The 12,267-nt window shown below is 46.1% G+C and overlaps 1 protein-coding gene across 1 annotated transcript in view; it reads left to right on the top strand.

Annotated features, from left to right (window-relative positions):
* The window catches only part of LOC135378997 (uncharacterized), a 355,209-nt gene extending 344,308 nt beyond the window's left edge, over nucleotides 1–10,901 (top strand). The window contains exon 14 of the mRNA XM_064612222.1: nucleotides 10,662–10,901. Within this exon, the coding sequence (XP_064468292.1) occupies nucleotides 10,662–10,728 (67 nt within the window). The 3' untranslated portion in view covers nucleotides 10,729–10,901. The remainder of the gene's footprint in view (nucleotides 1–10,661) is intronic.
* The last annotated feature ends 1,366 nt before the right edge of the window (nucleotides 10,902–12,267 follow it).

The raw sequence follows: 12,267 nt of genomic DNA on the forward strand, positions 1-12,267 counted from the left end.
CTGAGGGTAGAAATTCCTGTCTGAGATGAACCTGCATTTCACTGCAATTTGTTTCTTTTAAGTAATATTATTGAAATTCCACAGCCAAAAAGGGATGGTTGTGTGCCTGCTCATGAAAGCAACTTGCATATCGGAATGACATGTGATGAGAGCGAACTTTGCACTCAGGTGCGGCAATGGTGTAGGCGGACGGAGCATTACGTGAAGCCAAGGGCAAGCTGCGACCTTGAACGTGCAGAGCAGGTTATTTTTAGGCTATGACGACTCGCCGCACCCGTGCATGTTGGGGCATGCAGCGAGGTCGCCGCTATATAAATGGGGAGGATGTGTAAAGAGGCAGCAGTCTTCGTGTCACTTCGGGAGTGTGCGGAGCTCGCTTCAAGAGTAAGTATTTTTCATCTACGCTTTGTGGTGCACGTTTTCTTAGTGTTTCTTCTTTTTTTCAGTGCCTAGATGCGTGTTCTGCTTTTTTGATCCTCATGATATCGGGGATGATGAGTCATTGGAAGAGAATTCACCATCTTCTCCAGACATTTCACCTGCCACATTGCATGCTCACGTCGAGCGATCACATCCCTATGTGGACATTTCCTTCCTGCCTTTCGTTCAAACTTATAGCGCATTTCGAGGTATCGTCAAAGTGTTTGTGCTATTGGCATCTGTTCACGATCAGGGAGTAGAGGACTTGCGACAATATTTAATGAGCCACATCCACAATATAAGTGCTATTTTGCGAGCGCAAAGAATACCCTTTAGGTTTTGCATTTGTTCTGACGTTCTAATGATGAAAGAAAATCGAGGGGATGTAACCGCGCACATAGCTCATTTTATGGCGCTTGCTCGCGAAGTCCACAGCGACGGAGCTATCGCAAATACTTTGATGGATGTGATTCAGGAGTCCACCGGGCGCATTGAAAATTACCAGCGCGAGGGTAGTGGGTTTGTATCCACTGACGTCCAAAAAGTTCAAATGTGTATTTCCTCTGTGAAAACTAAAAAATTCGGGTGCAATGGGGTACTTCCCACTAATTTGGCTAATCGTAGGAATGTCCTAATGAATGTCCCTTTACCAGAGCGTAAGGAGGGCGAGTGCTTTAAATACAATACGCTCGCCCTCTTGCACCCACAGGAAAGGAACCGATGGAAAAAATATGAAAATTATGCAACAGAGTACTGGTGGCCTACTCACTTCCCTGTTTCATTCGCTGATCTGGACGAGTTCGAAGAGAAAAATAGGATATCTGTATACGTGTACGCGTACGTCGATCAGGGAGTGCACGTGTCACGACCCCCAAAACTGGAAAGCGAAAAGAAAATTCACTTATTGGAGGTTGATGAGCATTTTTTCGGAATTAAGTCCCTCGAGCGTTTGTTGACGAGAAAAAACACGCGTTTCGTATGCGAATATTGCACTCGCTCTTTTAATGAGGAAAAGAGCATGGCGAAACATCGACGCCTTTGCGCAGACGTGAACGAAATCCTATTAGAATTTTGTGAACCTGGAGAAAATTTTGTAGAATTTACTAAAATACAGTACATGCAACAGTACAACTATGTTGTCACGTTGGACACGGAGAGTGTACTTGCGCCCAGTGGTGATGGCATGCAGATTCACATCACCTCTAGCTTTTGTGCCGTGCTCGTGCGTACCCACGACTCAAGGGTGTTGCGCATCAGGACGCACCATGGGGAAGATGCTGCGAGGCAGTGCGTGAAAGCATTGATGGAAATGCGGGATGAGATGATCGCCCTGAACGCTTGCCCCGCCGCAATGGTGCTGAATGATCAGCAATGCGCTGAGCACAGAGCTGCTACCCACTGTGCGTACTGTAAACAGGAGTTCACCGAAGATCTACCTCGTGTCCGACATCACGACCATTCAAAGCATTGTAGTGCGGGCGAGACAAATTATATCGCGACATTGTGTAACCCCTGTAACGTCGCGGGCACGACGAGGGAAAAATTGCCGATCATGGTACACAATTTGTCCTACGATTTGGCCGGGCTGCTGCGGGAATTTCACATTCTTGGGTGGAAGCGACCTCCCTTCATTGTGGCCAGCTCCATGGAAAAAATTCGTTCGTTCGAAATTGGCACCTTTCTGTTTAGAGATACCATGCAATATCTAAATTCATCGCTGGGGGAGCTCGTGGAAACTGTCAAATCCATGGGGGGTGCAGAGGCATTCCAATGTTTGAAGCAGGCATTTGGAAACGACTACGAAATTTTACTTCGTAAAGGTGTATTCCCGTACAGCCATGTCAGTTCTTTCGCGGTGTACGATGAATTGGCCTTGCCAGAAAAATCCTCCTTTCGAAATGATCTCACGGGGGAGGATATAAGTGAGGAGGACTACCAGTATCCGTTGCTCGTATTTGAACATTTTGGATGCTCAAATTTGAGAGATTATAATGTACTGTACTTGAAAACGGATGCCCTATTACATGCGGACGTGATGCAGCACTTTCGACGTCTGTGCTACAGCGCACGCGGATCGGAATTGCTTCATTGCGTTTCTCTGGCATCCTATTCGTGGCAATGCGCGTTAAATTATACGAATGCAAAATTGGAATTGATTACCGACGAGGACATGTACAGAACCATCGAATCGGGCGTTAGAGGCGGGCTCTGTCAGGCGAGCAGGCGTCATTTGCGTGCCAATAACCCTCTGTGTAGCGGCTATGATCCTGATAAAGAGGAGGTGTACATATCATACATAGATTGCAACAATCTTTACGGATTTAGTATGATAAAGCACCTCCCTGTCGGTGATTTCGAATGGGTCGAGGATTTTAGCTCAGTGGATTTTATGCGTCACCCCACGGATTCAGAGGTGGGGTATGTGTACGTATGTGATTTGGAGTATCCAAAATCTATCCACGCTCTAACAAGGTACTTCCCCCTGGCTCCCGAGAAGGCAGTCGTCCCAAAGAAATGGCTCTCGCCATTCCAGCGAGGGCTTCTCGAAGAATTAATGTATCAGCCTGCTAACAGCAAAAAGCTGTTGCTCACGTGCAAGGACAAGGTCGAGTACGTCGTTCATTACGCGTTGCTCGCACTCTATTGTAGATTGGGCATGAGGGTGACGAAAATTCACCGAATTCTAAAATTTCGCCACGCACCATTCCTGCGTCCCTACATCGAGGACAATGTTACCAGACGCGTTGCCTCGAGCACGACGTTTGAAAAAAATTTCTATAAACTCTCAAATAATGCGGTATTCGGAAGAACGCTTTTAAATAAATTTAACATGCGGGACATTCGAGTAGCCTTCGATGAGGAGACAGCGAGTCGCCTCGGGAGTCGGGCGGAATGCGTGAGGATGGAAATTTTGTCCCCGGATTGTGTCATGTACGAAATGCGCAAAAGAAAAGTGCGGTGCGATTTCCCGCTCCAGATTGGGTTTACGATTTTGGAACTGAGTAAATTAACCATGTACTCATTCTACTACGAAACCCTCTTGAGTAAGCTCACTTGTCCAGTGATTACCTGTTACTTTGACACGGATTCTCTGATCCTCGGCCTATTCTGCAAGGACTACGAAGATCAGTTACGAGCGATCGCCGACGACCACTTAGATTTGTCTTCCTTCGACCAGGATCATCCACTGTACAGTGAAAAGAATCATGGGAGACTTGGGGCTTTCAAAAGCGAAACTGGTAGTGTACCTAACGAAGAAGTAATATGCTTGAAAGCTAAAATGTACTCCATCAAACTAGCTGGAGAAAAGCAAATTGCAAGAGCTAAAGGGGTAAAGAAAAATATTGTATGCAAGCACCTCCTCCATGAGACATACTGTGATACCTTATTCAGCCATACAAGCGTATCGAATGAGCAAGTGTCAATAGTTGGAAAGAAACAGTGCATGTACACCATCAGAAACATCAAAAGAAGTCTGATGGCATATGACGACAAGCGATACCTCTGCAATGACATCGAATCCTACCCTTACGGAAGCTGTGAATATGGTAAGTTTAAATGGATGATGTAAATAGTGAAGCTTTTTTTGATTTTGAAGCTTTTTGAAATTTTTCGCTCCAGAAGATGTGCAGGAAGAGAACTGATACTTCTGTGACATGCTGTTCTCGCGTGCGGTCTGGGACTGAGCCGTGGATGGAGAAGGACGAACGCTTGGGTGATCCACATGGTACTTATGTGAAAAACGCCATGGATGCGGGGCGGAAATGTCCAGTGTGCTGGAAGTGCTCCAGAGAGAACTGCAATCTCTCTGAGAACAACATGATGTGTCTAATAAATGTTGAAAACTATTTCCCGAGTTTTTCTATGTCCTTACTGTTCCGAAGCGTTGTCCTGGCTTAACTAGAAAGCGTCCCAAGCCAATATGCAATTTGGGGGGCTTGTGAGCTCACCAGAAATGAATGGAATTGACCCACGAGTGGTTGTCTATGTTGCGGTTGAAATTATGAAGCAATATGCAGTTGAAAGCGTGTGACCGAGTGACTAGAGAGTGGAAATGACAAATGAGTCTATCGAGCATGTATGAGAGGCAGCCAATAGGCCAATCACTAGGTTTTAGAAATGAATGGAAGTGACCACCCCCCAGACCAATAGACAGGTGAGTGATTTGGAAGCCTATGACTTAGAATTGAATAGAATAGATCATTTTGGTGTCTACGAGCGAGTGAGCAAATGTGGCAATGAAGGGCAGCCAATCACAAAGAAATTAGATGGATCACCATGAAGGGGTGGAGCCTGGATTAGACCTGGCTTGACCTGGATTAGAAATGGGTGGTGGATTAGAAATTCCTAGAACTGGATTAGAAAAAAGTGGCTGTTGTGGGGCTCGAATTCATACTACTGGTGTGAACCATGCAATTGAAGTCCTTTTTCCATGCTAGGACAATAAGTTGAGCTGACTGCAAACCCAGAACCACGTGCAATACAGCTCACTACACGAAGCTGCAAATACTTCTTATATCATTCAGCTTAGACATCCCTCAATATGATGAAATAAATATGACATCAGAAGGCTCACCTGTAGCAACAATGTAAGCCTCGAAGCATCTGTGTCCGAAATCCATTAGGTGGCAAATTTCTTTGCTGACAAATTATTATCTACGCTTTGCAGTATCCGTAAACCCGCATCCATGTTCAAGATGTTCTCGATCCGTTGGAAGCCCAGCATTCCCACATCGGGCCACTTCACACAAACAAAAATCCACTGGAAACGCGAAAAAAAACTAACTTATCAGATAACTTGCAAATGACGCCACAACGCTCTGAAGTAAACGTGGCAACGATCAAGTGGGGAAGGAATGGATTGGTTTGGCTTGAAAGCCAAACAATGTTGCCCGCCGTGGTTCACTGTCGTCAACGAACGGCGATCGGCATCAACAACGACGAACCGAGGAGGAAAGGTGCGCTGAAAATGACAATACTGAAGAAAAGATGGAGGAAATAGCAGGTGGTACTATAATTATTGGAGGCGGAAACGCGAGTTTTTCCTTTTTTTCAGATGCAGCGCAAATAACTAAGTAGTAAGTACCGGCCTTGCAGGCGTGCTCCTCGATCTCGCTTTCTTGTAGGAGGGCGGAGGAGAGGATGTGCTATCACGTGGAGCCCCTGTCATGTTATCACCTTCCTACTCTAGGATTGTGCAACCCCCTATTCTATAATCTAGTACCGCTTGACTAACCCACTTTATGCTTCCGCCTAAGTTTTCGGCTTTCCTTCGGAATGCCCTACTTTTGATCGTTCTTTCGACTGCCTATTGACTTGTCTTTTGAAAATGAAGAAGAAGGAAGTCCAAAGGCAGTCACTAGATTTCGTTTGGCGCGACCTCTTTAGACTTTCAGGAAAAAGAAAGGCCAAAGGCCGTCTAAAGCAGCTGTTTTGACAATTGCCTATAGGAAATCAAAGTGAAAAGAAAAGCAAAAGAAGCCAAAGGATATCCAAACGATGCCAATAGAGAGGCAAATTTCATTTTCATAAGGGGGGATCCCAATGACATCTCCCATACACTCCAATGTATTCAAAATGTGACAAACATTAGTTCCACAAAAATCAGTAGATCGCGTCAGGCCTTCAAAAATATGTGATTTACTTACTACTTAATATGTGATCTTTATTACTTTCTAAACTCAAACGTCGTCGTCATTGTGTACGGCTAAGGGGAAGGACAGGCGAACGCTTTAGTTCCGAGTGCTCCCGCCACACCGGCAAAGCTGGACAATGCAGACCGGGATGCAATGTCTCCCTGCGTCTTCCAAAAGAACTCTGGACTGAAAAACTTCCAAAGCTGGCACGTTGCATTGCTGCACGGCTGCATTTGCGCAGTTTCAGAAAGTGTCTCTGCGTTCATACGGGGCACACACCGGGATTTATAGACGGATGTGTGTGCGCTAACTCGCATTGTGGAGCACGCAAAGCACAAAACGCCGTTGTCTGCGTAGCATACTGCCTTCTTTCCGCATCATGTCTACGTTTGATCCAAACCAACTCGCTCGCATCGGTGCTCTTGCAGCTTTCGTTTTCTTTCCGTCGCAAAAAGGTTCGTGCAGACGTCCGTAAATGCATCCTCCACCTATTTATAAATTGGAAAGATGGAAAACACAGAAAATACTTGCATGGGATCAAACAAAAACTGCATATTTCGCCGTCATGGCCACTTGACCTCTCCCACTCATTATCCATTAACCCTGGAAGTCGCACGACTTTCTGGGTTGGCGCGTGGCCGGTGTGCCATGTCCACCCCCCCCCCCTCCGAGGTTCCGAAAGCTTCTTACGCAGAGCTTAAGAGTTAGGAACTCTATGTTGTGAATGAGCATAGGCAGATGAGCAACTCACTTCTCAACACTTGGCCGATGCCTCAAGGATGCTCATTGAAAAGAAAACCCTTCTATAGCCCCAACTTTGTCCCACCTATGCAGCCGGGAACCATTCGTGGGACACCCGGTATATCCAAGCTGAAAGCCGCATTTCGGAAGTCTCCCTTCATTTTTTCTCTCCCGATATGAACAAGCAAAATACAGCAATGTGTTTGAAGCGCTGGCGATAGAATGTTGCATATACACTTTTTTTTAGTAATAGCCGCACTTCAGAAAAACGAAATTGGAAAAAAACACAGAACAGACACTAGTCCCAATATCCCGTGCTTCCGTTGAATACGACAATAGGTGATGTTGACAAAGACAATCTTCTCTCCCTCGTGTTTATTATTATAACCTGCCAATTACACGACGAAACTTGTTGTATGCATCCTTTCGTTGAATTTTGTACGTACTATTTACATGTTCATCCAGCCCATTGACATCGTAAAGATGCGTCTCAGTATTTTGTCACAGTTTAGGACATCAGCTACCCTGGTGTCTGGTGGTCTCTTCATTCTGCGGGATATACCTTCAGTCTATGTCGACTTGGAAGCTGCTTCACAATCATCGTCTTAGTGTCTTAGTGTTTAAATATACTTCCACGACGACTTAGTAGTTCATACTCTGGCACATTACACATTGAACACCCCTCATGTCACTATAATCAACATTGCCATTTCAGTTTTCGAAACTGAAGCGACGCTCTGGGTTCAAGTACGTTTTAGGTGTCACAGGAAGCCAGCCCCTGAGGTTGACCTTCCTATTATTTGATGCAAATACGCATGTTTTGGGCGATTCCTTCTTTTCCAAGAACATTTCTTGCAAAAAATCATTTTCTTAAAACTATGGTCACTCGCCAGGTTCAAAATAGGCACGTGATTATGCCAAATTACCGCCATAGGTAATTTATATTATTGGTATCTTATATTTCCAACAGTTTGACTAACTTCCTTGGGGCAAAAGGAGCCTTTCTATCCCGATACAATGTTCACAGAATGGCGCCACCAGCACCAGTTAACTCAAGCGTCGTTGGATAACTGGCACTGATGGTATGTAGCGCTCGCAAGACTCGTATGTCGTGTTTGCGGTGATCGCCCCGGTAACACTTGAGACTTCGTGTGACTTTTGATGACACTGGCATATCTAGCGTAAATTGGCCACGAGTGTTTCATCGTTACAGAGCTGTCCTGGGGCAGCATAAGTTTGTTGATTTGCCCATCACTTTTGCGCCACAGCGCAAAATTGATGGGCGCAAGCAGGCGAACTACCTATGCAGGTAGTCCCCTTTGCATTGACATTAACTGCACCACTCATACGACAACTCACGTAACATTTATTTGGTACTACAACACCCCCACCGACCAGAGCATGTACGTTTTGTCCTTAAGTAAGAGAACCACCTATGAAGGTAGCCCCTTTTACACGAACTCTGGCTTACATACAGGATAACAACGCTCCAAAGGGAGATTCCTTTTTGTACGTGCCGTGCCCTGCGAACAATCCTGAAACTCCGGAAGAGTTTCGACGGGGGGCAGTACAGTCCTAATGGGCATACTAGAACTTCATACACCACTCACCTTCATCATGATCCAAGAGCCGAGTCGCTGTAAGCCAGCGGCGACAGACAGCACTGCACAGACCCAAATAATGACTGCTCACGGATGATATGCGCACGCAGCCCTGGTCTCACTGGCTGGAAAATAGGCATGCTCCGAACATCTGGGCCACCGAAGGTCAGCCGGCTCAGGCAAATCCAAATTTGGAAGTTTATTTCCGAGATCAACAGTGCTAATTGCTTCCACTCTGCGCGCACGACTGGCAATGGCTCCATGTACATCACGGTGGCCCAATCATATCCTGGGAGCCCAAATATTTGCGCCGCCCTACTTCACAGTAAAAGAGGCATATGGTATCACAGAAAACAAAAATGTCTCAGCCATGCCACGAGACGGACAACCGTCCGTGTGACATATCCGAAAGCGGTGCAAACGTTCGCACAGTGGAAGGACACCATGGGCCAGCTTCCACTGGAGACTAGCTGGCCGTGCATCAAGCCAGCCAGCTGTGATACGTCGCCAGGCCGATTTCGTTGGCACTGCTGGCCTTGCGGGACCCGCTCGCATTTCCCCGTAGGCTGCGTAGAAATCACGTACGCTGCACAAGGGAATGTCTTCACGTGAGCGCGGAACACGCAAGCACCGCACGAAAGCAACACAAGGACTAAAATAGGCAGGCATTACCTCCGCCCAAGGGGAAGCTCGGGACTCTCTAGGAAACACCTGGTGGCGTATCCTAAGAAATACTGCACTAACGCGGAGCCCGGGTAATCCGACACATAGAGCGCCTCAAAGAGAATACGCGATTGAAGCGCCAAGAACTTTTCGGGCACAGCTGGTACTCCCAAGCCACCCAGATTACGGCTCCCGTGTAGTTGAGACCTACAGATCTACTTAACGGATCTGCCCCACAGAAAGCGGAACGTGTGTCGTGGGATGGCAGCTTGTATTACCGCTGGTGGGGATGAAACAGTCGCTAAAAACCACAAGCGACTATAGTACCATGCTGCTAAGAGCCGTGCCCGAAAAGTAATCGGCAGGTGAACAAACTTAAGCTCCCGCAGCACAGCACTACAGCAGCTGAATACTCTAGGCCAGTTGACAGCTGAGACCCCGTACTGTCAAAAGCAACTCCCATGATTTTAACCTGAGGTCTTAGAGGGACTTGAAACGGTGCAGCGCAGGATGAACATTTAAAAAACACAGCGACACTTTTGGATCTGTTCAATCTTGCCCCACACACTGTACCGTAGTCTCCCAACGCTTTCAACACTTGCTGTAGGGAGTATGACGGAGACATCGTCAGCGTACGCAAACACAGGTGGTGGACACCAATTAGGTAGCCTTAGGATAACTGGGAGAGAACACAATCTCTCGAGGAGAGGGTTGACTGCAAGGGCATAGAAGGCGCAGGAGAGAGGGCATCATTGTCGGACACCACACGTAACGTCAAACGGGGACAATGTAGCACCAGCTACGGAAACGACACTCTTTGCGCCTTTGTATAGCACCCCAACAAAGTTCACCCAACCATCGGCGATACCCGATAATCCTGACGTCACTTGACTGACTACCTATTAATTGTATGTTTGTGTTCTGATTATCTCCTTTTTGTGTCCTTGCTTCGTATAACCTTCGTGACCTTGTATATGTGGGGGGTCTGCAAGCAGGCCAAACGACAGGAAGCTGTCGACTGGGCGAAATTGGGCCACGTCGATATCCCACTGCTGCAAGAAACTAGATCATTATCCTGAACATCCATTCGAATTGTAGAAATTTCACACGCGGCCAAAGCTTCCTTCAGCTGTGGCTCGCCTGAGCGAGCGGGCACCCGCATTTTAACTTTTGCGCCTTTTCAGGGCACCACCCGGTGGTTTGATAGCGATACGGATGGGAGGGTAGCATCTTGGAGCTTCAGCTTGACGACAAATCATTTCGAATTGTACATGTTTACGGGCCGCTACGTCGTATTGAGGGATCGGACTTCTTCCGTCGATTAGACACCTTTCTTTTTGGCAACCAAAACTTGATACTTGCGGGCGATTTTAATTGCACGATCGACCGCCAAGACTGTAGGCAGGCGTGCAGAGAACTCGAACGCCTTGTAAATGCCATTGACTTAAATGACACCTGGTCTCATGTTCATGGAGACAGATACGAATTCACTTGGTTCAACTGCCGTCGCCATCACAGTCGCCTGTATCGCTTGTATATGTCTCCGGGAACGCTGCTTGTTTTCACGTTTCTTATTCCTATTCTGATCTTTCTTGCTCAGGTATATCTCTCAGGCGCTCAAGTCATATCTGCTTCAGAAAAGCATCTGCATAGAAAAGCCACTCTGAGCGGTTGAAGCACCTTCATCTTTCGGCATACCAGCTTCACGAGTCCCTCTGTGACGGGTCAACAGATGCCTACACAAGCAGCACAAGATGTAGGGACTTGTTGTCTCATGCTGGAGATGTCAGTGTGTGTGTGCCTGTGCAGTCAATATACAGTTGTTCTACAGTAAACTCTTCCACTTGAGACATCAGCTATAAGTGAACGCAAAGTTGCTTCACCGTAGCACTCGAAGTTCAGAAACGATGTTCATGATGTCATATTCGTGTTTGGCTCAGCTACAGCACACTGCATATTTGTAATTTGAAAATGCCCATCCCACCAAAATAAACCACTTTGTGTGACAAAAACAGACAACGCTTCCGCCTCTTCTTATTGATTTCACTCGAAGCGAACGAAAGTCCAGAACCGGCAAACCAGCGGAGCGAGGAAGGGGGAGAGAACTGTTGAGAAAGGGAAAGTCTCGCCAGCGTCACACGTCGCCCAGGGAGACAAAAAAAAAAAAAGAGCTCAGCAAAAAGCTGCTCAACCACCATCCAACGACTGGCCCGACACTTGAAGTCGCGTGAGTTTTTCCCAACAATAGAATTATACTACGTCCCTGAGTCTACGATCCCTGAGATCAGCTACATTCGTTTCTCAGTTTCTGGCATTTGCAATCAGTTATTGAAAGTAGACTATAAGAAAAGTAGTGGCCCCGACACGATTTCGAATACATTCTTAGTGAGATATGCTGAATGGGTTTCTAAATATTTACACATAATATTTACCAAGTCCCTTTGTACTGGCAAAGTACCTAATATTTGGAAGAAGGCTTCTGTTATCCCTGTTTCTAAGAGTGGTGATAAGCAACTATTTACAAATTACCGTCCGATATCGTTGACTGCTTGTACCTGCAAAATGTTTGAACACATACTGTGCAACCATATTACTAACTTTCTTGAATCACACTCTCTTTTGTCTCAGTCTCAACATGGTTTTCGTAGAGGATACTCCACAGTCACCTAGCTCATTGAATTTGTTCATAGCTTAGCTTCCGGAATTAATGCTAATAGTTAAACTGATGTTGTATTTATAGATTTTAATAAAGCGTTTGATCGTGTCAGTTACCTTAAGGTAATGTATAAATTAAGACGCTTGTTTAACAACGATGTTATCGCTGCATGGATTGAAGATTACCTTTTTGGCGGCACGCATGTCTTGTACAATGGCCGTATGTCTAATGAAACGCCTGTTCTGTCTGGAGTACCTCAGGGATTTGTTCTGGGGCCACTGCTTTTCTCTTTATTCATCAACGATATTGTAAAGGGGCGTACCAGTAAAGATGAGATTATACGCTGATGACTGCGTCGTTTATACAACGGTTAATTGTTGCAGCGATCATATCCTGCTTCAAGAATCTCTTAATAAAATTGTAAGGTGACGTGATCAATCGGGCATGTCCATTAATTTCAGTAAATGCTCAACGATGAGTTTCACTTGTCGCAGGTAGCCATTGTTATATGAGCACAAAATCGATGGGGTATCGATAAGCAGAGTAAACT

This window comes from Ornithodoros turicata, chromosome 1 (genome assembly GCF_037126465.1).
Source record: "Ornithodoros turicata isolate Travis chromosome 1, ASM3712646v1, whole genome shotgun sequence".
NCBI lineage: Eukaryota > Metazoa > Arthropoda > Arachnida > Ixodida > Argasidae > Ornithodoros > Ornithodoros turicata.